General features: G+C 44.9%; 2 protein-coding genes across 2 annotated transcripts in view; one reads left to right on the forward strand and one right to left on the reverse strand.

Moving 5' to 3' along the window:
- Positions 1 to 27,354, reverse strand: part of LOC147728939 (dual oxidase maturation factor 1-like) — a 185,717-nt gene that overhangs the window by 75,492 nt on the left and 82,871 nt on the right. The gene's annotated exons all lie outside the window — the stretch shown is intronic.
- Positions 1 to 27,354, forward strand: part of LOC147728940 (dual oxidase 2-like) — a 147,337-nt gene that overhangs the window by 31,505 nt on the left and 88,478 nt on the right. The window contains exons 2-9 of the mRNA XM_086959180.1: positions 5,219 to 5,327; positions 8,386 to 8,469; positions 13,212 to 13,376; positions 15,966 to 16,153; positions 16,267 to 16,468; positions 20,129 to 20,295; positions 21,221 to 21,281; positions 23,473 to 23,569. Coding sequence (XP_086815306.1) covers positions 5,258 to 5,327; positions 8,386 to 8,469; positions 13,212 to 13,376; positions 15,966 to 16,153; positions 16,267 to 16,468; positions 20,129 to 20,295; positions 21,221 to 21,281; positions 23,473 to 23,569 — 1,034 coding nt within the window. The 5' untranslated portion in view covers positions 5,219 to 5,257. The remainder of the gene's footprint in view (positions 1 to 5,218; positions 5,328 to 8,385; positions 8,470 to 13,211; positions 13,377 to 15,965; positions 16,154 to 16,266; positions 16,469 to 20,128; positions 20,296 to 21,220; positions 21,282 to 23,472; positions 23,570 to 27,354) is intronic.

Below are 27,354 nucleotides of genomic sequence, written 5' to 3' on the forward strand. Positions count from 1 at the left end.
TCAGGCGTTGAACAATGGCGACAAACACAACAACATCTTTTTGCAGCCTTTACAGATGTACTATCAGAAGAAAAGCGAGTGGTTACAACATATGTGAGAATTCCAGTACAACCAGATTTCTTTTGGCATTGCACCATCTCCATGTGTTAACCTTCCAGCAGCAAGAGGTTAGTTACACGCAGACATTGTGCAGTAGATCTCATGCTGACTATAGTAGATATCCTGCTGACAATGGAGATCCCTCCGTTTGCGAGCTTTGCAAAAAAAGGTGCAACTTTATGAGAGACGAGTGAATGTGTGACTCAGTGAGTGGGATTTTGTGCAGCGAAGTATGTTACCGAGAACAACGGTGGCTCCTGATCCTGAATCCCCACTATAACTGCGACCAGTGGCGTATCGAAACTTGAGGGGGGCCCCCCTGCAAAGCACAATGAGGGGCCCATGCCAGCGGCCCGGCCCACCACCTACCACCGTCCACCAATTTTTTATCACAAATATCCATCTCACATGGGAGTCACGGAGGGCCACGAGAAGAGTGCGCAGGGATTTTTTATGGGGTCTTTATGGCCGTACAAATGAGCTGTGCCCCCCACCCAATAGATTGTGCATGGCATGTGAAATGTCACCCTCTTACAAACAAATGTTATAAAAATAAAAATAAATCTCGCTCCTTAAACACAAAGAGTGTCTTGTGCGTGAGCGGACGTCAAAATAAGTGCACTGAGGTTTGTTTACGCGATCCTCGGCAGACGTGATCATAATGAGTGATTACGTGTGTCTGGCCATGCAGGTTAAACGGCAAACATACAGGATCCTGATCAGCTAATTTGGACGCTAATCATCGCTTCTCATGTTTAAACCACTCTATCTGGGCTCTTAATCCCAGCGCAAACGTTACAGAGTAACCACGTTATTTTGGGATTGTTTCACTCAGCACGCACCACACATGTTGTTTTACAAGGTTATCCAGCTTGCACGCTCCCATGGTGCATATGTAAGGCACCTGAAGGGTTGTCTTGGGTGGGGAGTGGGGGCTCTACACAGTGTAAGCGGGCAGCTGCAGCTGCCCATGCACAATAGGAGGCACCTGATGCAACAGGTGCTTGACTGACACAAGTACTGTAAATGCAGCGGTGAATACTGCCACAGCTGCAAGTGCAGGTTGCCCCAAGCTTCCCAATGAGGTGTGCTGCGAAGTACTGACTGGTAGGGCATCTTGTGCTACAAGTTGTGTAAGTGCCTGGAACAGTGCCCTTGTGCCCACTCTTGCAAGCACAGTCAAGTACTCATGCTGCAGGTTGGTGCGAGCGCTCCTCCTGCAAGAAGCCTGACACTTAACGAAACAGGGGAGGTTGCTGTGAGTGCCGGAGGCAGGCATTCTCTGGGGTTTTAGGGGCGCTCCGTGGTAATTTTAGGGCCACATCCCTCTCCGTGCAAGACAGAGGTAGTGCTGCTGTTGAAAGTGACTGAGGCAGGAGACAGTTGCTGCATAATCGCTGATAATGCAAGTGGCCTTTGTGGTAAATTGTGCAAATGTAAGCCCCTCTGGTCCTTGCAGTGTAGTTTGTCTTAATTGCAGCATCTGTACCCAGCGAAGGCTCTACTACTTTACCCCTCGTGGCACCAAAGCGCCCAGACACCATAATTTCCCTCACTGTGTTTCAAAGTGCCTACTGCAGTAAGTGCCATTGCGAGCGTGGTGTCGGCAAAGCATCACAGCAGTTAGTTACAAATATCCCCATGTCATCTGCTTTTCCAATATGTTTACTACGTTACTTGCCATGGTACCAGCCCCCCCATTGTTAGTGTTTCCTGTTTGCCTTGATCTTTGGGTCGCTCCCTCCCCATCCAAACTCTATTATACTCCCTCCTCCCCCGGTCCCGTCTTCCGCACCCCCTTGTATGAAGCATTCAGAAGGAGCGGCAATGTGCAGTGCTCTTTAAAGACAACAGTGGAATGAAAGGGCCTCTCAAGCCTCGAGACAGATCTGGCTTTGGGTCAGCTTGAGGGCCTCTTTGAATCTCAATCCAAACCTTTTTATGTAGTTTCTGTTCCTCCACTACCTGCCATGGTTTCAATTTTCATGAAAATCAGGTTTTTATTTGATTTATTTTGGAATACGTGTTTTACGTAACATAATGTTTTGATTTAGCTCCTCAAAAATGTAGTGACAAAGCTAACGTGATGTGAAAAGGATGCCCATCTGGTCACTCCAATGCACAACAAGAAAACTTGGGATGGCGTCTGGATTTCCTGCTTGACCAAATGGTGTAACCCCAGGGAATTACCTTAATTCACTCTGCCCCCTTTTTCCTCGACTCTGCCAGACCCAAGAAAAGCCAGCAAAGACACAGGAGGAGGTCATTTTGTTGGCGTCTAGCGGTCTGACGTCAAGAGAATAACAAGCATTGGCATAGCCAATCCGTCTCACCTTTGGGACCTGTATCACATTTTGGATAGCCATTTCATCAAAGAGCAGAACGAGTACAAAAAGAACTCTGTGGCTTTCTGCAGTTTAAGAAAAAGTGATCAGCGCTTAATTTGAGCTAGTGTTTGAAGGTTGGGCCCACCTGCTCTTTTTATTTCCCCTCAGACTTTGATCTGGAGTAAGTGAGAGAAAAACACAAAAAGGGGGAAAGAAGAAAAAGGAGAAAGATGAAAAATACAAATGCAGAAAGTAAAGATGGAAAATAATCTGCAAGACTGGGGCGGCCATTTCTTTGAACGTTTTTTCATGTGAAATGCAAACACCAATGAAAGATAAGATCAGCTTGTCCTGATGAACGTGAATCATGCAAATTGATAAAACACACAAATGTTTCAATTCATAAAAAAATGATAACTTGGATGTCAAACAGTTGTAGTGTTTAATGTAGATGTGAGTAAGGAAGAATAAACAGACTTGTTTGATAATAAAGCTCACATCGCAGCCAATGCATAAACAGAGGACAAAGAATGCTTTATTATGTAACATCTGAACACGAGTTAAGAGTGCATCCGACGACTGCTGGCTGCACGGTCTGAATAAATAATGCCAGAATGAGGAATGGTGCCAGGAAAGTCTCCCAGGGCCCTAGCTACAAAGACGTCCATCCTCTGACCAGACAAGACCTGCACCCCGTTTATTTACAGTGGGGCAGTATTGACATCTGTGTGCGTGGCCTTGAACCGCACTAGGCATGTACCAGCACGGCAGCGACGTGAGACAACACGGGCCCGAGCTGCCCTGGATACAATCTGTAACCCGCTTTATTGTGCAGTGCAACAAGCGGACCAGATCTCTCTACACTGACACACAGCCAACGTGCTCACCTAGGGATGCTAGATTTCCAGGTTCACACACTGTTTTCACACTCCTGCACCGAGGGGACCTGCACCCTTTCCCCCTAAGTTCCTACGGTTAGTCAGACGTTCTTCTACACTCCAGAGTACAGCAGCACACACAAGCGTGTAACCATGCGATAACCGTGAACAAACTCGACTAAGTGGAAAGCAGTCAGGTGGACCTGGCGCGAGAGGGGAATTTAGCAAGAAATAGCAACAAGGGGACAAACCCCTCTGTGGGAGGGGCTGGGTGGCAAATGTCTGCGAGCAACATATTTTTCCTAAACGTTTTCGTGACTAGGTTTCCCCAAAGAGTCCCAGGTGTTGTTGTGCCTGTCACTGCGCCCCAACAGATTTCACAGATCAAAATACAGGTCTCTGTTTTGGGGAAGATTCGGGAGACCTTGAGCACAGCAAGTAAACCCATGCTCACGTTTACATCTCAAGCGGACTTTCACCATGCAGAGCGGTAGCCAGCTGCCTTCCCTCGGGCCTCTCCGAGACAAGTGTTATCAGTCTGCATGGACACGGGGCTGCCTAATTATGGCTCATACAGCGAGCTCCAGGTGAGAGAGAATATCACACGCAAACAAGAAAAAACCAAAAGATATTCGGATCAGATCAACAAAGCAAAGGTAAAAGAAATAGTAGGTGGAGATTGGGTGATAACGAAGAAACCTTTCATGGTGGCAAAAGGAGAGTCAACTTACAGTTGTCCTCTGCAAGTACTGAACGCCTCCGGTGGGGCTGTCTACATTGAAGGAAAAGGTTGGCGAAGCAAGGATGATGTAGTCAAGCTAAAAAAGGGACAAGAGAAGATCATTATAAATGAAGAAGAACAGAGGAGGAGGATGCCAATGATAGTATTCTAGAATGGGACGAAGTGTCTGATAGGCATCATTCCAGAATTGAAGATGAAAGCTTTAACACGTCTAGTGTAGGAGGTGTGGCAGAAGCTAACATACTGGATAAGAGTTATAGTGGAAGAGATATGGACAGTTCCTTTGCAACTGATACAAGACTGGATGGTAAATGTACTCAAACTAGAAGCGGAAGGCAAGTTAGAATGCCTAAGCGTTTTGAGGATTATGTTCATGACTGACTGTATATCATTTAATGTTTAAAGAAGGGAGATGTTGTGATTTGTTAAACTTTGGTCCTTATCAGGGACCGTATGTTGATGTCGCTGTACTTTTTTTATGTTGGTGGCACTACGTCACACATTCCATTTTGGAATGTGAGCTCGGTATTTATGTGACGTCACCCGGCGTTCTAGGCTTTTGCCCTTATCTTTGTCCCTGACCTGACCCCTGCTCCCGTACCACCCGTGAGCCTTTCTAATTGAATAAAAACATATTATATACTTTGCCGTCAGCCTCCTCTTTACAACAGGGGGCCTTTGCTACGCCCCTGACTGCAACAATGGCTATGGGTAATCAGTACTTGAAATATGGATTATAATATCATTTGCTAAACTGACCAACCAATAAAATCAAGAGTGTCTTTAACATGCAAGACGAATTATAAAAATGCAATGTCTTGTGGTGTGAGCTGGTAACTCCAATGCTGACACGTTCATTTATAACCGATTTGAACCTAGGATATTCTACGGTAGATTTGGTATATTTTATTTATGTTTTGCACTAGTAAAAAAAAGGAAATGTTAAATTGTCCATGGTCATTCATTAGAATGAACTATCAATACAATGGAGTAGACCTATATGTCACAGTTTTAGAATATTAGATAGTAACGATATATATTTCCTGGCTTGTATCAGTGTGAATTTGGTGGATAGTTTGTTTGGAAGATAATATTTATGTTTTATCCATTTTTATGACACTCAAACTCGTAAAACTCATTAAGGAGTATATCATTGTTTTGTTTTATTCCAGCGACTCTGCTGGTGAGTCTCTCAAAACCCAGCGTCCATCATGCCCCACACCACGAGCTGGTTATTGTCACGTGCCGTGTTCTTCATAGCTGGAATATTATGCTGTGTTCGTAAGTATAATAACCTGCACAATTCCTTGCGAATATTGCCTTTATTTTTAAAGGTTTTAATGCAAATGGCTTGAAAAGAAAGTTAGAAAATATTTACTGGAAATCCATTGGTTTGAAAGATTTTTAACTCTTTAAAAATGCGATCTTTCTAAAACATTGCACAATTATCTTTCATTTAGGGCAGATGAGTAGGCTGCTTTCTTATTCTACGGCTGAAATTTATGATCAGTACCATATATGGTAAATATACTATAACTGAAGAAAGAGTAGTTTTGATGTTAGTTCCCTCCTCCAGTTAGGGAATGATTACCTAACTTTTGAATGCATTATGTCCACATTTTTATTTCTGACCCTTTGCCTAGGAAAGTTATCACAGCTATCTTCTTTCATAAAAACCCTAGAATTAATACCTTTGTATGTGAGCATGCCATGCAAAGGTTTGGTACTACCTACTAATGACGTATCGTATGAGAAGGGGTGAAACAAACTCAGCCGCACACCGGTGGTTGCGCCTGAATCAGAATTATAACTTGGGGCTCAAATCTTACCCAGTGGTTTTTTCCTCACACATTTTGTCTGGTAAAACCTGCCAAAGTTTGTGCATTGTACTTGACATTATTCCTATTACCACAGCTGGGTTCAGACAACATGTGCAGTATTACTTCATTAGCCCCAACTGCGTCCTGCATAACTCAGAATGTGGTGCAATACAGTTTGGTCAAAACTGAACCCTGCAGTATAGGGATTTCCCCAGCAACACCTCTACTGTTTTCCCCAGCAACACCTCTACTGTTTTCCCCAGCGACACCTCTACTGTTTTCCCCAGCGACACCTCTACTATTGTAAAGAAGACCTCAGAATCATCTGTAAATGAATCCACAAACTGGTTAAACATATTCAGCAAGTGAACTGAAAATGACATTTAGGAGGAACCTCTGAAATGGGGAAGGAGCTGTTCTTTTTTCTGATGATTTGGCCTTGATTACTTCTGGGATTCACTCCCTCCTTGTGGAGCATTATAAGTGGGTTGAAGGTGTCCCACAGGACCAAGCAGTATTCTGTTGCACATGTATGTGCTGTAAGCTATATTCTGACTGTGCGTCCATGTACAAGAGAAACAACCTTCCCAGTATGTTACCGCTTTCTGTAGTCTCATACTAAGGATTTGGGCTCACCACATCCATGCAGTTCACACAGTACCCGCACACTGTAGCCCTTCAGAAGGGTCGCATCACCTGGTTATCGCTGTGGTATATGTTGAAAATAGACAGAACGCTGCTTCCCGAAGATAAGTCTTTATTGGACGTCTTCACTGCTCTACAACACAACTCCCTCCGTGCCTCAGCTGAGCATCCCCAACATTCCAAGGCAAGCTCCCAGGCAAAGGTCGGAATGTTCTAATATTCTACAAGGCACAGGGCGGCATGGATATACTGCTATAATTAAACTATATTACAACACATATTGTCACCAATAGCCTCGTCGCCAGTGTTGAAAATAGACAGAACGCAGATTTGTGAAGATTAGTTTTTTTGGGGCGTCTTCACTGCTCCACAACACAACAACAGCCTTGTCTCATCTGTGCATCCCCAACATTCCAAGGCAAGCTCCCAGGCAGCGGTGGGAATGTTCTAATATTCTACAAGGCACAGGGCGGCATGGACATACTGCTATAATTAAACTATATTACAACACATCTTGTCACCAATAGCCTCGTCGCCAGTGTTGAAAATAGACAGAACGCAGATTTGTGAAGATTAGTCTTTATTGGGCGTCTTCACTGCTCCACAACACAACAGCAGGCTTGCCTCAGCTGTGCATCCCCAACATTCCAAGGCAAGCTCCCAGGCAACAGTGGGAATGTTCTAACGTTCTACACGGCACAGGGCGGCATGGAACATACTACTATAATTAAACTATATTACAACACATCTTGTCACCAATAGCCTCGTCGCCAGTGTTGAAAATAGACAACATAACAGCAGCCTTGCCTCAGCTGCGCATTCCCAACATTCCAAGGCAAGCTCTCAGGCCACGGTGGGAATGTTCTAACTTCTATAAGTGACAGGGTGCATGGAATATACTATTATAATTAAACGATATTACAACAGCATAACTTTCCCACAACAGAGTATGATGCTACGATTTAAGTCATTGCTTCTGGGGCATCTCCAATCCCCCTTTATTGCACTAATCATGCTCTGACTTGCCGCTCAGTGTCACTGTCACTTTTCCTCCATTGTGTGCCTGGAACATCTATGTATAGTTTGCTCTATAAGCTCTCGTTTGTAGTTTTGTAGTTGGGCTTTGGAGAAGAATCGAATGAAAAGCACTTTCACTGCGCTACTACTCTTTCTTACCCACTACTGCTTACTCGCCCTTACTTTTCTTTGCTCTTCTCCCATTCCGCTGTTCTTTCTCCCTTTATTTCCGCATCTCTCATGCCTTTTCTTGTTTCTTCCATCTTCCATTTATCCAGTTGTGTTCTCTATCTCTTGTTCGATCTGATTCTCTTTATCTGTCTTGTTCCTTATTTTGTCTCAGGCTTTGTTCCTGTCATTCACTTTTCTGTTGTTTATGTTATCTTCTGAATGAATGAATATACCACTTGTAAAGCTCACAGCTGTGAAAAGACGTCCTGGCGCAACATGAAGATGAGGGGATCAACTCAACTGGAAGAGACACGTTTTAAGCCTTTTCTTAAAAGAGCGGTCATCAAGCAAAGACCTTTTACATAGTGGCAGGGTGTTACACATTTTAGGGGCCAGATTAGATGGGCCAGAACCGGGGGGCTCCCGAGTAACAACTGAGAAGAAGATCTTATGGATCTGTAAGGTTCATTGTAGAATGCCTCTTCTGAGATAAACAGGACCTTGGTGATGAAAGGCACTCTGTCTTGCTGTTTCTTCCAAGCTGTAGCTTACTCTATCATTTGCTCTTTTATTTCTCCCCTCTTCTTTTTCACATATGCTCTCTTTTCCCTCTATCTTTCCCTTTTTGTTTTTCCCTACTATTTTTATAATCTTTGCTTTAACAATGTCTTCAACATTGATTTCAGGAGCCCAAGGTAACATTCACTGGGAGGTGCAGCGCTATGACGGCTGGTTCAACAACCTGGCCTACCACAGCAGAGGTGCTGCAGGTAGGTGTGAGAGGATCTGTAAGGGGTCGCTTGATTCGCCAATATGGATATGGCTCTACCACTTGTTTGCCTGAAGCCTTTTTCTCTGTTTGTGGACTTTGTGACCGATTTGGAATCTTATGACAGTCAAATTATGTGCAGCTGTGCGTTCGAAGGAGCTCACCTTTGACTTGAAGTTTAAAAAGTACATCAGAGCAGCCACCTAGTGCAGACATCTTTAATTTTGGAACAATATCCCTTTTTGGACCGGTTTCACTCTACCAGTTCATTGCTGATGGAATTGTAGCACATTTTACTGAACGGGTGCTTAAAGCTTCCTTGAGGGTCATGGGCCTCTACTGTGATATAAAGAACTTATTCTGTTCTTAGTGACAGGGAGCAGTGCTGACAGGGAACGGTGCCATGTCAATGTCTTTTAAAGGTATCATAGTCTATGTTTTTGAGCTTGAAAGGATCAGAATGTTGTGCTGCACCCACCATGTCCTGCTACAACTGTGACCAGCACAGGAAGAGAGAAGGTCCCACAGAGATTTTACCTCCAAAGAGTGAACGGCACTAGTGCTCACCGAGAGGAAGCTGCCCTGCAGAGATGACCCTAACTTTAAGAAATATAAATACGTCCTGAGCACAGTATCTGGTACCCTTGCCAAACCTCATCCCCCCCTTCGTCCTCACCCTCCCTCGCATGCATGATCATCAACCTACAGTCTCCTCAACGAACACTGAGGAAGGACCCATCCCAATCAGCTAATGACTTTGTTACATATCTTGAATGTCGCTACCGTAAGGAACAGCCTCTCAACACTGAATGCTGTTCCACCACGCCCTCTTGATTCCAACCGTACCCCAGCCCACTCATCTGTACTTTCATACTTTGTCACAACATCTCTAACAAAACCTATGTCTAAAATGAAGGCAGCTGACCCTTCTTGTGCTCCAACCGGCACTTTCAGTCCTCAGTCAATGACACTTCTTCCATCTCACATTTATCGCACTGTCTGACCTCTCTCTTCAGCTTTACCTTAATATCTGAAACAGATCAGACTGCTTCAAATCGGTAGTGGCGTTACATCTCCTAAAATAACCTACAGACGACCCTTTGTCTTCACCCAGTTATTGTCCAGTATGCCACCTTCTTGTATTCTTCAATGTAGCTGGTCTTTAATCTCTTTACACCTCATCTTTCTCGAAACAACATGTGTACAGCCACTGATCAATTTCTTACACCATCCACTCCACAAAAAAACAGAACCCTCTGTAACGGCCAGATTCTCGGACCAGATAGGATCAGCTCCTCGGAGTACCACCAACCCAGCCGGAACGTAATCACCTCCCTCCTCAGGACGTATTTACAATAGGTATATATATGCCTTGTACCTAAGGATGGGGAATTAGCAATATACATGCATAGGTTTTCTACAATATCACACTCACACCAATTAGTCTCGCGGCCACTTAGGCCCAGACTAATCTACCCTAGGGCAGTTCTGATTAGCTACCATTACACACTGATCACAGTCAGTGCCCACCCGACAAGCCGCAATCCTGCGTGTCTAGACACCAGCCTTCTCCCTGGTGTTCTCTCACTTACATTCTGAGCCGCAATCCTGCGGATCAAGGCACCAGTATCCTCCCTAGTGTTCTCATTACTTACATCCCAAGCCGCAATCCTGCGGGTATCGGCACCAGTTTCCCGCCTGGTGTTCTCATTAACGCCGCTTACCAACGACGATCACTTTCCTATGAATACCCTTGGAAGGAATCTCTCATTGGCTACTAGGGATACAATACTACAATATTATAGATCACACAACAGTTTACCAAATTAGATGATGTACAATCTATTCTCCTCCTCAAGGGGCCCCTCTCTCCCTCATTGCTCAGTCACTACTTACCTGACCGGGAATTACATCCGTTCATAAAAACAATGCCTGACTAGAAGAACAGGTTACCCTGATTGAACAAGAATACGAGGCACATGCTGGTTCACTAAGAACTGTGGTACTTTATTACAATGATCATAAAAACACAATACTATACTATAACATATATCCTGCAAAGGAAAGTGAAAGATTAAAATGTGCACACTATAGAATATAGACTGACGTCACCTGATTAACGTGAAGTCGGGGTTCAGCAGTCATCTAGGTTCCCTTCTCGTCTGTGTCTTGGCTCGTCTTAAAGTCACCCTTCAGCAGTCACGGGTACACGTCTGCACCGCTATGCTCGGTTTTCTCTACTTCCCTCCAAGTCACTGGAACCTTCCTTTTATTGGCTGCTTTCTCTCTGCTGTTCTGCGCTACTCCTCTCTCCTCTCAATCACGGACCATATTCACTTCTCGGCTTCGATCTTATAACTCAGTTTCAGCCACTCTGGTATTCGTTCTCTTGACTAACTGCTTCACTCGGAATGCTCTGATCTTATGGGTCAAAGCTCGCCAGCTGCTCCAACTAAAATAACTTCACTCTTTCTCAGAGAGTATCAGCCTCTCGGTCTTTCTCGGACTTCAAAATGGCGACTGTCTGCCTGGAAATAATTAATGGCATTGATGCTAACGGCTAGCTGTCGCCTACAGACTGACTAACTCACTGCCTCATGCTTTCGCTAATATGGAAGCTTGTCCCTTCATGGAAAGTTACGGCCAGTAACCTGCCGTCCACCAAATTCTTGTACCTCCCCGTACCAAGGACACGTTCCCAGCCGGCCGGCCTGATGTTGTGTCTTCGGAATGAAGAAAAATACAGACTTTCGATAAGGGCCAGCCTGAGCCGGTTCTCTCCAAGCGAACAACACTTCGAAACTAAAACATTACACTTGACCTAGAAGCATCTCAAGCTGCCGGGGCAGAAAGCAAGATGGAGTCTCTCCCGTTTGAGGCCTACAAGGCCCGAAATAAGCATAACTCCATAGAAGGTATACTAACACTCTTGCAAAAGGACGGATTATCACTAGTACTAATGAATCTATCCCCTAACATAAGTTTATAAGCCCTGATCTAAGGAAAAGGGTACGAAAGTGCATTACTGTGCCCTGTGAATAGGCCCTGTCTATGGTTCTAATCCTTGCACTAGAATGATAATAGACTGGAGTCACCTCCAATCATCCTCCCTCAAAGGAGGGCCGAAAAAGTCGGTCAGAACACCCTCACACGTATCCATATTCATCCACATTTCCTAACACAGCCAACGTGTTTCATTTCTCATCCTTTTGCACCCATCTTCAGCCTTCAGGACTGCCACAGGTGTCACAGGTCTTCCATACAACTGGCTTACAACCTACCTCTGACTCATCTTTCTTAGTCACCTCAGGTTCAAAGACATCACACACCTTTTCTTACTCTGTATTTGTTCTGCTCCTCTCTCGGGTTTTCCCATCATCTTCATGCCAATAATAGCCATTTTTTTATTTCCTTTCCAAATTTTATACCCAACATCCTCATGCATAACAAGCTGTCTCCTTCATGACATTGGATGGCATTGGTCACTGAGGCCGAACATACGTATTATACTGCACCCTTCAGCAGTAGTCATCTCTCTTACTGGCCCTATCCTTCCCCTCTGACTCCTTGAAATAAACACAACCACATAAATTCAACCCTCGAATCTTGGGGTTCTTATCTGCCATCCACGAAAATGGAAGCCTTAGTTAAGATATGCCTGAAGCGCTCACATTTCCCATTCCAATTCACTAATGAACTTATTAGTATTCAGTAGACTCTACTATTGCAACTGACTTCTGATTGGCCTCCCTCAGTACTCTTCTGCTGAATGAGATAAGTTCATATACTTTGTTGCCATAGCCACATGTTTGTCTGCACCAATCACAATTAAACTCGAGCAATTAATCCATACAACTGGTATTTCTCGAAATTAATATTAAGCACTGGCTTCATCGTGTTCTGCAAATTGTTCCTATTCGAAATGTTACTATTACTAAATAAATAAATAAGATATCATAAAACATGTGACGCGTGCTGCACCTCTACAGAATTCTTCATTGAAAGGCATCATACACTTAGTGGGGCTCTAATGGATATGGGGGAGTTGGTTGAGCCCTGTCGAGAATTTACTCCTAGAAAAGAGGTATGTAAGGGGTAGAAGATTGCAAATAAATCTTAATTAGGAACCAAGGTGACTTTTAAAAAAAAGCTATTTGCTGTAGCAACACTGTCCGGAATCCAAGTGCTGGCCAGTGATTTTGGCAGGTATAGGAAGAAAAGTGTGCTGCATCTCAGCCTAGTATCAGTCGTGCTATTCTTTTTTTGACAATAATATACCCCTGCCCTCGTCCCACCCTCTTGCGCTGCTCAACATCATCACCACCCATTTGGCAGGTTGACAACAAATTTAAACTACGAGATTTTCTGATTTTTCGCTTGTCTAATAGAATATTGTGTCTGGTCAATGATGTAAATACCCCATTCCACTGCAAGAGTGTTCCCGATTCTAGATTGCTAAAGTAGAGATATGTTGAGACTGTTTTCCTGCAGGAGGGCTTGGGAGTATATGTCGAGACAGTAGGACAACATGTTTGAGTATATCTATAGCAGCATGGTCTTTCTGCCAACCTTTCAGTCTGCGCCACATTCATCATGCCCTAAAGCAGGGAGGGATCCCTTGGCTTACTGACTAGCAGTGAGGGCATAGGTTGAGAAAAAAGAGAATACACACACACACTTTCATTTTCCACCCAGCATATATCTGGTGTACACTCATAAGCCAGTTTTTTTATGTATCCTCAGGCTCCCAGTTTTTGCGTCTGTTGCCTGCATACTATGCTGATGGAGTCTGTCAAGCTCTGCAGGAACCACTGGTACCAAACCCGCGGGAGCTCAGCAATGCGGTGGCCAAAGGGATCTCCGGATTACCTTCAGATCAAAACCAAACCGTGCTGGGAGTTTTCTTTGGTAAGACTAGTGAAAACCTTTTCTCTCTAATACATTGTTAGTGCAAAATATCAGTACTATATGAAACCCAACAGCTAGCAGGAACATTCGAATGGAAAACTTTGTCAACTTTGCAAACTTTTTATTGTAGTCCTGATTTCTACTTTGTGGTACTTTGAAAAGAACAATGGGCCTGTTTTTATTTTTTGGTGAAATCCTTAAATTCTCATCATTTTTGAAAGACACATTTAGATGGTTGTAGGCCATGGTTGGGATTGTGGTGGCTTGGTACATTCATTGGCTCTGCTGTGTGGGCATTGATATTTACCAGGTACTGAGAGGTCAGCATCAGTAGCGTAATGCAGAATGATGGGCCCCATTTAGAATGTGGTGAGGGGCCACTGATTCTAACATACCTCACAAATATTCATTGGCTTTGAGCTGAATGGGTCCCCATCATGGATTGTGCCCCCTCTCTGCTGTGCAGGGAATACTGGCGCGTAGGAACACCCTTGGTTGGCATGAGATTTATTTTCTGCCTTTGAACTATCTGCGTAAATGGTCTGTGGCAATGAGAGCAAAAGGGCAACAATGTGTTGCCCTTTTGCTCTCATTGCTATCACACACTGTATAGAAAAGACCTAGGAAAAACTAAGGGGTGAATTAGGATAGCGGATTTTCCGCATCCTCTGGGCCGGCGGAAGCCACCACCGGCCCGGAGGATGTGGAAAATCCGCTGCGGACCCACCAAAGACCTACCGCCACATTAGGATGGCTGGTGGGTCCTGTTTTCAGTCCGCTGCTTTTCCGCTGCGGTTGGCTTACAACCGCGGCAGAAAAGCTCTAATATGGTGGCGGTGTCTCTCAGACACCGCCAGCCATATTAGGATGGGGTTTAAAACATGCTTCTCCGCGGCGGGTTTTCCGCCGTGGAAAAGCATGTGGAACTTCACTGCAGGGGCCTGCTGCGGGCCCCCTGGGTGAAGGGGGGTTGGGGGGTGCACATGGGGGGTACCTATGGTACCCCTCTGCATTTGTATGCAGAAATCGGCAGGCACCGCACGGTGCCTGCCACTTTCTGCATACAAATGCAATGTATGCATTTTTACCATTGCGGCGGGTGCAGCTTGAAGCCGCACCCGCTGCAATGGTAAACATAGAGGATGTGACCGCCAGGGTGGCGGTCACCTCCTAATTTCACAGGAGGGAACTCCACAGGCCATGCGGAGGTTCCCTCCTACTCTGGGGTCGTGGACGGACGCAAGTCCGTCCGCGATCCTAATGAGCCCCTAAATGCGGGACCTGGGGTGAATGGTGGTTGCAGGATGGTAAAAAAAACAATAAAAAATCATAAGCAAGACCAAAGGAATTCAAAATAAGCAGGTCCAAAAATTGCAATAAAATATGGCCCTTCATTACTGTAGAGATTAGGTCCATTCCGCTAGTGAGTAAACCTAGACCTGGTTCAAGTGTTCACTGGGTCTGTATTTAGGGCACCCCTTCCTTGGTGAAACATGGCTGTAATGTACCTATAGTCAGTGGTTAATTCATTAAAAAACATAAGTGTCAGCTTGCACCTGCCCATTTCTCCTGTTAGCGCCGCCTAAACAGAACCAACTACTAACCATGAAATTGGGGAAAGAAAGTGGCGTAATGGCCCGAGCTGCCCGATTTAGTGCTGGGGAACCAGATTTCAGTCTCAAAGTCGGCTCAACATCCTGTGATTCTGGGCAAATCACTTAATCTCCCATACATTAATGCGTCCTTAACTGGTGCTCATGTAAAGCACCAGTGTTGATGACTAGGTGCCGGTGCTCGTTACCAGAAAACACTGGCTCAAAATAAGCACTCCTACAGTGATCAAGAAAGATGGGGAGTACACCTGGATGCAAGTACCTCTATGTGTCGCTCATTTCTAGCAGAAGGGTCAGATCTCCAACAAAAAATGATGTTTCAATTCAAAACAAACAAGTGTTATAGGTCACATTTTCGTAGCTCATCTGATTCCTTAAACCACATTTAGTTATATGTAACTGACCCCAAGCTAAGTAGCCAAAAATATGGATGTAGGGTTTATCTAGCTAAATAGTTTCCTCCGTATGAGTCAACATACAGTTTGGAATAAAGTAATACATACAAAACGAAAAGAATGTACAGTGTTATCTGAAGAGCACTGGTGTGACTGAGTTGAATTAAATGTATTCGGAGATTTTTTCAATATTTAGTTGGCATTAGTCGCATTTGGGCAACCCATGATGGCTGAAAAGTGCACTATGGGGGCTTACCGGTATGGGTTCCCTGGAATAAATGGGTTGCGTGATGTTTTACGTATGCCACTAATGTGTATCAATGCAGTGAGAGGTGCTTCAGTGTTGGGGATAGATTACGCAATGAGGATCACCAAAGTTTGCGTCTACCCTTTGCTAGCCATCTTCATCTCCTAAGAATCCTACACTTATTACCCCTCTTCTTGCCTATAAACCAATACATTTGTCTGAAACCAAGAGTTCCATTGGGAAATGTGACAACATGAGTTCCAAATAATCCCTGCTAAAACGCCATTCCCACGTTGAAGTTACATATCTTTTTTCTCCCCTGGTCGCTCTGCAGGTTACCATGTATTCTCCGAGATTCTTGGAGCAGACCATGTGGGCTGTCCAGCGGAGTTCCTCAATATTCGTATCCCTGCCGGAGACCAGGTATTCGATCCAAAGAGCACTGGGCATGTGGTTCTGCCACTGCAGAGAAGTCAATGGTCTCCTGAAACAGGGAGAAACACCAACAACCCAAGAACCCAGGTGAGAGAATAATGTGGAACTTTTGAAAGGAATACACCATTATCTTGAGAAATATGCCCCGCAAAGGTTCCCATATCTGTCATTTTACACCACTACATTCTTCTTGTCCGCAGGTTAATGCTGTCACGGCCTGGATCGATGGAAGCTCAATTTATGGATGCTCCCACTCCTGGAGCGACGCTTTGAGAAGCTTCGTTGGGGGTAGGCTGGAATCTGGACCCAACCCATTACTTCCAAAGGAAACTCATGGAAGCCTCCTCATGTGGAAGGCCCCCGATCCTTCCACTGGACAGCGCGGCGCCAAGGGCCTTTATGGTAAATGGAGTCTCTAACGCTATTTGACAGCTGCCATTTTAGCTTAAGTGGTGAATTCTGAAAAGTTTCCTTAGTCTTAGTTTACTTTAAGATTTTTTTTATATGTATTGAGTTAGAGGCTGAGTTAAGATGAATAATTTCAAACCTCAAGATTGGAAAGAGATCTCTGAGCAAGAGCATTAGCCCATTCAGCTACATTACCAGCTCTGTTAATGGTCGAAACGATGCTTATGCAATCAAAGGTACCTAGCATTTGAAATAAGACATAAAAACCTCTTCTTCCTAAAGAAGAGAAAACTCTCTAGCAGATAAATGGCTGCATTACACCATTCGGATTTTCCAGATGGGCAGAGAGACAGGAAGTTGCCTCCTATATATTTTGCATGAATGAGGCCTTGTCAGGTGGTCTAGTCTCGCAGATTGTAACTTAATGCACAGCTGTAAACTGGCTTTGACTCAGATAGGCCAACCTCATCGATAGCTTATTTTTTAGCCAACACCACTTTCATGTTGTGACAGCTAGTACCAGGATCCAAAGTACTATTGGCTGCATGCCAGGACGGGTGACGATGACCACCTGGCATTCATGTCTAGATAAAAAAATATTTGGCATGGGATATCCAAACAATCTATTGTACACAATTCCTTTAAAGTACATCAGGTTAGAGAATGTTAAACAGAGCAAGCTCTTCCTTCTGTTGATGATTGGTAACGTGTGAAGTGAATAGCAAACCCCACGTTTTAGGAGTGTCCCACTGCTCTAATGGAAGAGACAAAATGTACTAATTTAGTGATTTGACTTTATTATTTTGTGGGTCCTCATAAAATGCTGCTTGCTACCTTGTGATAGCGCTGGTTCACGTGAGGGCAGGCATACATGAATGAAGAAATACAAGTGCCGCTGGACGTGGAGGAATGAGCTAGACTGATCAGTGAGTTAGGTCAGTTTTCAAGAACTCACCTTCATGAAAGCTGAAGTACTGGTGTTGAAGCCTTGGAAGAGAGCCCTCAAACTGTAGACTAAGAGGGAGGGCAGTAACTAGTCTTGGTTGTCTGGCTGGCCTAGCAGCAGATAGCGTGCCAGAAGATTGGGTACATAGGCCACCACACCCCTGCTAGAAGTGATGTGGTTTTAAGGGCCACTCAATTTTAAGAAAAGCAGATTCTCGTCTACGCTGTAATAGGTAGTGAGTTTCAAAGGGATAAAACCTAGGTGGAGGGATTTCCACCAAATGTCTTGTATCTGTAAACCATATGGACAGTGGATGTCGGTTTACTTACCTTAAAGTTCAGATTAAAAGATACAAGACACCGATATTACAAAGGAGACTCGTGCGCAGCCAGGCAGCACGTTGTGTGCAAGAGAGATGGTTTTAGAATTGAGTTATTCTTTCACAAGAGGTAAAGTGGATATTTCATTGCAGGTGTAGTGTGGTCCTGTTGTTTCAGTACATACAGGAGATGTTCTGCATGCTTCTGGACTTCTTGGGCTTTTGAGAGGTATTTAATTGGGAAACCGGTATTGAGATTCCTGCAGTAGTCAAGTTTGACATAACCACAGTGCTGATTACGGCCATTTTCTAATGCAAATAGAGATGATTTAGAAGGCGGTGAAGCAGATGTAAATAATGGGGTGCTTGATTGGACACTGTTTATTTTTTAATTGAATGAAAGGCCACAATTTAACACTACACATAGGTTGCAGACTTTTTCTGTGGGCATAAGGGAATGTCCAAGGACTTGAGCCGAATCAATGGGCTGGATGTTGGGTTGATGGACCCAAAGAATAGGATTTCAGTTTTGTCACAATTGAAGCAGAGCCAATTGTCTACATCCTTTAATGAGCCTGTGGACGGCAGTGCCACACATTTCAAGGTTCTCAGCCTCATCTTGTAGCTTGAGAGGGGACTGAGTGTCATCCTTATATTTGTGATGGCCAACTTTGTAGGCATTGAGGATACTAGAGAGTGGGGCCATGTACAAACTGAATAGCAGAGGAGACATGGCTGAGGCTTGAGAGATGCCATAGGTGATGTTTTGAGGCGTCTTGAGAGGAAATGTTTCAATTTGATTTGGTAGGTACAATGTGGTAGGAAAGAGGCAAACAAAGACATCACTGATCTGCAGATTCTTGACAATCGTGCCAATCTGTTAAGGAGCACCTGATAGTTGAGAGGACCTGACAGATCTGATAGGCTTAATCATTACCTTGTTACAGGGAAGGATTAGGTATTTTCCTATATTTAGTAGCATTGTCTCAGTGCCACGGCTGGGTGTAAAATGTGTTGCTAGAGTCTGTGTAACACAAAGTACGTCAGCAACTGCTACGTCATTAGAATTATTTTTGTGGGCAGTGGGGTTGTTCAGCTAGGATCAGTGAGATGATGGCATGTTGGAGAACTTGAGGTGCAACCACTTTGGAGAAGGAGGAATTGATTAACTTGGTAATGATTGTTGTTTGTGAAGTGAAACAGAAATTATGAACATTTGTACTGAAGTCATCCTTTGGTGGGGACAAGATCTAATGCCAGCCTCGCTGACAGCTGTCAGCTTAGAAAGAAGGTGAAAAGGCAGATGCTGGCAGACCAGACTCTAGTGATCCGAGGTTGGTGGTGGAGACACCTAATTTTAGGAGGACTGTTTTTTTGCTGGTAAAGTACAGGAGAGTTCAACAAAGACATGTTCTAGTCCACTGAGAAGCGTGATGTTGGGCCTACAATTCTTACAATTGTAGAAAATAAATCCTCTAATCAAATTTTCCACTTGTTATATGAATAGTTGAAACTATTCATTTTTCCTCTGGCACATGCTGGTTTTTAGTACTCAAAAGTGCACATGACAGGCCATCTGAGAGAATAGCAATTTAGATTGATTCCTTTGACGTTCCAGCACGCTTCTTTAACATTTCGATTGACAGAGAGTATTTGTGAACCACCTGTTGTTCTTCAATGGATTTCCCAATATGGTGGAAGTGGAAGCCTGAAACTCTAGAGCAGAGATTATCTTCAGTTCCAGGTTTAAAGGACATCATCAGGTGTGACCCAGGAACAGTGGCCTGGGGCTCCAGCAGAAAACATGGCAGTGTCAGAGAGATCAGTAAGGCTGACTTTAGTTGCTTGTTATCACGAGAGTGTAAGCAACATGGATCAAATGTGTACGAATGAAGAGGGATGACTTTTTCAAGCCTTCATCCTTGGACATCGGGTCATGTGTGTCTGTAATTCTATATTTTTGTTGGACTCTTAGGTATGGATTGATAAAGGTTTGAATACCGACCTCAGAGTTGGGGGGAAATGGAAGGCTCGAGCCCTCACAGTTTGAGGAAAGCTTCCAGCAAAAAAAATAAAGACAATATTGGGACTTCTTTTGAGAAAAGTAGCTTTTTAGTGAGTCTTTATCCCCAATTCCCGCTTGTAACTTGCTATATGTTGTATAAAACTATACACCCTTTATGAAGTTAAGGAGATAACACTTTACTGCTTAACACAGCTCAACTCCTAAGTCCTATCATTTCTAAATATTATAATTTAACAGTTTTTCAACAATTATTCACTGTATAAAGAATTAAGGCAATACTGAATATACATAATGCAGTAAAATATCTGTATTGAGACAGGAATGCAGGTGTTTTAAACCATATGATATGGGTATCTCTTGCAGACTTTGGAAATGCGAGGGCCAATGAAAACCCCTTTATCCAGGCTATGAGCATCGTCTGGTTCCGCTACCACAATCACTTGGCAGCAAAGTTCGAAAAGGAGAATCCATCATGGAGCGACGAGGATTTATTCCAGCATGCCCGCAAGTGGGTGATTGCCACCTATCAGGTACCAGTAGAAGTGGCAAACCTTGCATAAGAACTGGAGATATCAATCACTGGAAGACTGAAATATGGGTTGTAGATTTGGCCACAGATGAATGCAATCAGAGAGACGAGACTGTTGTCTGAGAGCTCAGCAATTCCAAACACCAATCCATGGCTGTGTAGAAACAAATATGCCTCCACTCCAATGAGCCTAGGTTGGTGTTAGGAACACAGGGAGAAGATTGAGTACACTGCCCACATTTTCTCTGGTAGACTGGCAGTTAACACATGTTAAATATCCACATGGGTTAAGTCTATGGACTAGGCTGTAGACATTTCTAATGCAATCGGTGTATATTTGCATGGTAAATTACTATCTTTTGCACTCTCTATATTAAATGCATGGACCCCTTAAAATATTCTGTAGGCCCTCAGGCACTTCAAAATGGTTTCTGTGGCATTCAAGAGACCCTCAGATCTTCATTACTTTTATTTAGACTTTACTAGATCTAGCAAAGAATGTCTTCAGAACAACACAGCAATATATAATGTATACTTTGGATGTACACTTGCATAAGCTCTGATGCCGCTCTTTTAAACATTACATTGCATTTTATGCTGTGTAGCCACATGTGTACATACGTGCTTATCATACAACTGTGAAATATTCTTTGGAGAAGTTCCCTGTACTTTTTTTCACATCAGTCAACTTTAGTAAAATGCTCATGGCCCCTTTAGAATCTGAGATATTTTTAATCCACATAGACTAATGCACACTGGCGGCCTGTCAACTAGCAATTCGTATTTATTTGTCAAACTATATAGAAATAATGGAAAGAAAGCTTCATGGGTAGATGCCCATCAGTAATGAAGTCGTTGTTGCAAGAACGCCTCTAATTGCATCACTGTATTTTTGACTCGGGTTTATTTTACTGTTTTTTTCTTAGAAAATTGTGTTTTATGATTGGCTGCCTGTCTTCCTATCCAGGAATGCGACTGTATATACAGGTAAGGGAAAAGCACATATCTGTGGTATGTGGGCATGGGATACGATATGTAGCTGTCTTTCTGACATCAAAGGGTCTTTGCAGTGCCACCACTATAACCAGGATCATCCTCAGCCACACTTATATAACTACTGGCTGGCAAAATGGTCTTACAAGTCACACAGACGTATCATAAAAAGACCAGCTCGCATCTCACTCTCTACCACCTGGAGGCCTTCCTCAGCCTTCGACCGTACCCAGGTTTCCTCTACTTTTTAGTTTTACTCAGGCTTTTCCTACTCCTTCAGCTCTTTGGCTTTACTGCTGCTTTCCCTGCTCTTTAGATCTACCAGGTTTTTGCTACTCTTTCTTCTCTTTGCTTTACTGCTGCGTCTCCTATTCTTTCTGCCCTCTGGCTTTATCAGGGCGTTCTCTGCTTTTACTGTTCTCCACAAGGCAACAACCAGTCTTTTAAGTTCGGTTGTGCTGACGTGCTGATTTTACATGTTTTACATTCTGAACTCTATTGTCTTTAGTTTCACGTTCTCACCCTTGCCAGGAGATTACTGGCCAGATTAGAACAGCATAGAAAACAATGGACCACTACGAACTCATTCAAACAAAATATTCAGAATGCAGGTAACTTATTTCCGAATGGAATGAATGCCAATGAAGTGAAAGAGAGGGAGATCAGTGCGAGGACATTTATCGACATACACCAATATGGAGAGAATAATTAAACAGTGCATAAAATAGTCAGAGCCAAAATAATCCAAGCCTCTTACGTCCACAAAGTTTATAAGCACAGCAGTTGTTTCAAAATGAAAGTATACAGAACAGGTTCTGGCAGTGAAGGAAAATACCTAGTCTGCTAGATTTAAATGTTGATGTTTCGACTTCATAGATACTTTAAAAAGTCATTATCAGGATGCAGTCAATGAGCCGCACTCAAGCAATCAAGAATAGGAAGGATAGTGGATTTTTAGAGTAGTGAAGGGTATAAGACCAAGTAAATCAGGAACAGAGAACCGGTCACTGTGCCCCCAGGGGTATATTAACAAGTGTCCTTGCCTTGTGTCGAGGCTCCTCACAATTCCAGTCAGGCTCCTTACTGGAAGAGCAGTGCCCATGTACAGCTGGGTCTGGGTAAAAGTGAGCATGAGGCCAACGACCTGGGGCAGAAAGGCTGACTAGACCTGTGCCTGAGAAACCCATGAATCCCACCAAACTCCTCCTTTGGTCCGCAGTCCCACAAGTCTCCACAGCTCTCTTGGGAAATGTTGGGGGTTGTATTGAGATTCCGTTTTCTTCTTATCATTCTGGCGGCTTTGTCATGTTTGCTTCTCAAGTGTAAGAGAAGCCAATGGTTCCCACTTCAACCTCTGTGGTTTGTCCAGTAATCCGCATGTGCTCGATACTATTAGCTTTAAGGTATGTTACTCGCTGTGTCCCTTGCACCAAGACCAGGCTCTGCCAAGCTTTCCGACAGGAACACACAAAGGATGGCCAGAGGCATACTGATGCGGGCAATTTTGGAGAGTTCTTTTCATTCACTTTCTATGATTTCATTGGTTCAAAGGCTGGATGATGTCACTTCTTGTGATGTCATTGTGTGGTTAAAGGGGATTTAATACCTCTTCCTCTCCCCTTATCAACTGGGTCAAACGTTTTTAATGAGTGCTCAAGGGGTGGGCACTGGTGCAGGAGTGACATTCATCCTGATTTGCTGCCTATACATTTGTAGCAAGTAGGCAGTTGAACTTGTGAAGATTTTAATTGGTGTGAACAATATTTCTCAAGTATGTGGGAAGAGCTAAAGTATATGAAATCGACAGGCATCTTTGTGGAAACTGCAAAATATTATCTAACTGGCCAGCGGATTTTCAAAGCAAACAAATCGGTAATATGCCATTGGTATCTATTGTATATAGTTCATATTTTTAAATGCAGCAGATGTTATTTCTTCAACACTTCCCTAAATAAAGTAAATTGCCACAAATCTTAATTTGCACAAATATTTTTTCATAACTTTTGACACGTCACTGATTAATACATGGAATTTCCTTTAGGTTGGAACCTTCCCTTATAAATAGTTTTCTGCAACAGGTTTGGTGGTTCCTGGAGTCAAGATGTCTTCACAGCTAATATTGCCAAGTCCTTGTAAAGACCCATCTCATTTACTTGAAATGATGTGCGCGTGATTTCTCTTTCAGGCTACCGACAGTACGTCGACCCAAGCATCTCTCCAGAGTTTCTGACTGCCGCCTTGGAGTACACTGCCACCCTGGTGCCCCCAGGAGTCTACATGAGGTAATGGAAAATGGGATGACCCCTCCCAAGCCCATGATCCTTCAGTTAGAAGGACAATATAACAAGCAAAGGCTGTTAAAGACAGGGCAGGGTGAGCACTGAACACTTCTAAACTTACCCCACCAACAAATCCATAGAGGGCCAAGCCGTGCTGCAGTGTAGTGAGCAAACGAACAATGGATTTAACCCGGATCTCTTGACTGAGGGTGAATGTTTGATTCATCCCGTCCATTTTTTGTTGCTGCGGCCGGTTCTATCCACCCCACACAGCCATAAAGCCTACTCCCCACGTGAGTATGGGACTTTATTATTATGCTTCTTTGTGTTGTGAACTCACATCTCTGTGAATCCGCTATTTCATAAATGTAATTTTCTGCATGAGATACACCTAATATTTAGATACGCCTAATATTTCTTCTGCAAGGCAACGTGCATTGATGATCCACCATTCCTCATAGTAGTTGCATCGGTACACCTCACCCCACAACCCTCACCACCCAAATGATACACAGACACGAAGTTTGGGAGTAAGAAGTTGCAGGTTTATTTGTGGTCCAAATAACAGAGTGGGTTAACTGACAGGCGACCCCCCCTGGCCCCGCAACCCCTTGTTGCAGGGCGCCTGAAGATGAGCCAATACCGCGGACTCCTGGCCCTGGCCAGGTGTCGATTCCGGGAGGCACCAGCCTCCCACCGGTGGACCTACCGTCCACCTGCCCCGCCCTCCAGACAAGGGAGAGTCAACTCACACCTTGCCCATCCAGGCGGGGCGTTTATTAGCAAACCCCCGGTTGTTCAGGCTTACAACCGCCCTAAGGACTAACGGGGTGCCGTTGAACCAAGTCCCCGAGAAGGGCCCCTCGGCTTACATATGACTCAGTTGTGCCTTGCACTGGGGCTTCAGGTCCTGTTCCTGCGCCTGTTCTGCATGTGTGGGGGGGATCCCTTGTAACACCTCCTGCAACCTAGAAAACATAAATACAACATTAATATGTTCCCCTCCCCACTTCCCCCCTTCCAGCGGGTGAGCGGTAGGGAGGGGAGCTGGAATCCGCGGGCCTCAAGTCCGACGTAGTTGGGGGGAGAGGGAGCGGGCCTAGGGGGGCTAACGGGCCTGAGGCTGGCGAGGGGCAGCCTGGCGACCGTGATGGTAGCAGGGGGCAGCAGCAAAGAGGACGCCGGGAGGGAGGAGCTCCCTTAAAACCTCCCAGGAAAGGGGGTGGGGGCTTCACCTGGCATGACCCGCCTCCCCCGCCCACGGGCTGTCCTCGGTTCCCTGCGCCCTACTACGGGGTTTGCCCTCCCATGGGGGTCCCTTGCAGGGACCTCGGGCCTCCCTCATAGTAGTTGCATCGGTACACCTCACCCCACAACCCTCACCACCCAAATGATACACAGACACGAAGTTTGGGAGTAAGAAGTTGCAGGTTTATTTGTGGTCCAAATAACAGAGTGGGTTAACTGACAGGCGACCCCCCCTGGCCCCGCAACCCCTTGTTGCAGGGCGCCTGAAGATGAGCCAATACCGCGGACTCCTGGCCCTGGCCAGGTGTCGATTCCGGGAGGCACCAGCCTCCCACCGGTGGACCTACCGTCCACCTGCCCCGCCCTCCAGACAAGGGAGAGTCAACTCACACCTTGCCCATCCAGGCGGGGCGTTTATTAGCAAACCCCCGGTTGTTCAGGCTTACAACCGCCCTAAGGACTAACGGGGTGCCGTTGAACCAAGTCCCCGAGAAGGGCCCCTCGGCTTACATATGACTCAGTTGTGCCTTGCACTGGGGCTTCAGGTCCTGTTCCTGCGCCTGTTCTGCATGTGTGGGGGAGTCGCCTTGCACTTTATCCACAGCCTTGGGCGTGGCAACCGCTGCGCCCAGGGCCCCCACTACTTAGCCTTAGTCTTCCTCTATCTACACCCGGCTAACTCTAGCGCTTCACCCAGGTCTAATAGGAAGATCGCCATACCCACTTTGGACAGATGGACCCCATCATATTCCCAGCACCCAATGGACTTGGTGTGCAGCAAGCCATGCCTAATGAAACCTACCCCTCTTTAACCGCCCTAAGGACTAACGGGGCGCCGTCGTACCCCAAGTTCCCAAGAAGGACCCCTTGGAGCATGTATGACTTGAGCACGGTGCGCTTGCACTGGAGGCTTCAGGTCCTGTTCCTGCGCCATTTCCTGTTTTTGGGATCGCCCTACATATAGGTCTAGGTGACAATTCTGACCACCTGGGTCCCACGAACCCAGCTCACTGCTCAATGTGCTTGGGTCCCCCTTCATTGCTTCCCGCAGTTGCCGAATGGTTCTAACCTTTGTAACTGTTTTCTCCTCTACCTGCTCCAGGTGGTGGGAAGGCTATCCCTATCCTGGCGAAGCCAAGGTGGGCCATTCCTGAGTGCAGGTGTTGCCAAACACTCCTACATCCACCATATTAGGCCAAGGTATGCTCTGACCCCACGTTCTTCTCAGGGTCTAGCACCCTGCCCCACTAAATGCCTGGCAGCCAGCTGCTGCCCGTGTCTGGGATGTGGACTGGAGGTTTTTCTGTCCTCGATGGACCCGATACTGGTGTATGCCTGCCACCTGTCCTGAACACGAGCCTATATCACGATGTGCAGCTATAGGACACTACTGTCTTTCCCTTACGTCCTTCCCTACCTAAAATTGTTGTCTAAGCTCTCCTTCTCGGGATAGACTAACACCTACTTAAAAAGTGCCTCAGGTCAGGATTGTGGACCAGGATTTAATAAATGATTCTATTTATTCTGAAAACTATACATCTCCTGCACCGCTTCCAGCTGCTGTTACAATTTTTTGATGAGGTGGTGCGGGATAGTGAACTGGACTAGAATGTTAATACCTAGATACGCCCGGTGGGGACCTGCTTTGAAATACTCTGAGTTGTCAGTGAACTTGAAATATTTAATTGTTTTGTACTACTTTATTTTGTTTTGCCGCAAGATGTTCCCCCTGTGCATGAATGTCATGTTAAGTGACTAGGAGGAGGGACATGCCGTGCCAGATATATTACTGTATTTATTAACCCTGTGTTGCTTGCCGAGGGTTAGGAACATGCTGGAGTTGAAAAATTTGCTCTATACTAGTCATCTTTGCTGTTGCCCTCCATGAGGGCTGTGTTCTCTGAATTAAGAAAGCCCATGGCTGACCTCTTATTATGGTTTGAGCTGTACTCCCTTTTAGTACATAAGTTAGTTTATTAACCCCTTCGAGGCTGATGACGAGCTGGGCTCGTCATGGTGTAGCCTCCTCAAACACTGATGACGAGCCCAGCTCGTCATGAACAATGGGAAATGGCAATATCCAGCACAGGAGAAAAATAACCACAGCAGCAATGTGGTTAAATTCTATAATTGCAGCAAGACCTGTTGTTCAGCAGTGACACTTTATTGATCAAGATTAAAGGACCTGGCGTCCAAAGGCATGACTGAGGGATTTTTTGCACCACAAGATATTACTTTAGTAGATACCTGCTCACTGCATGAGGTCCCAAATTATCTCACTCTGTTGCCCATGAAGGACGAGAATTACAAGCACTATTCACCAAGGCAGACATGGGCCGAGAACTAAAGACAAACCTCTTGAATTGTAATCGCCCTCCCTCTAATAATTGTGAGGTCCCCCTGGAGCGAATGAAGGTTTCCTAGTCTTTGTAACCAAGATGTCATTAACGAAAGGTTGGAAGTTTCTTACTCTTCGTAGTAGGGTGGCCCTATCCCAGAACAACCTACAGTCCCAGACCGCAAGTAAACAGTGATACACT

The sequence above is a fragment of the Lissotriton vulgaris genome, chromosome 2_2 (assembly GCF_964263255.1).
Source record: "Lissotriton vulgaris chromosome 2_2, aLisVul1.2, whole genome shotgun sequence".
Taxonomy (NCBI): Eukaryota; Metazoa; Chordata; class Amphibia; order Caudata; family Salamandridae; genus Lissotriton; species Lissotriton vulgaris.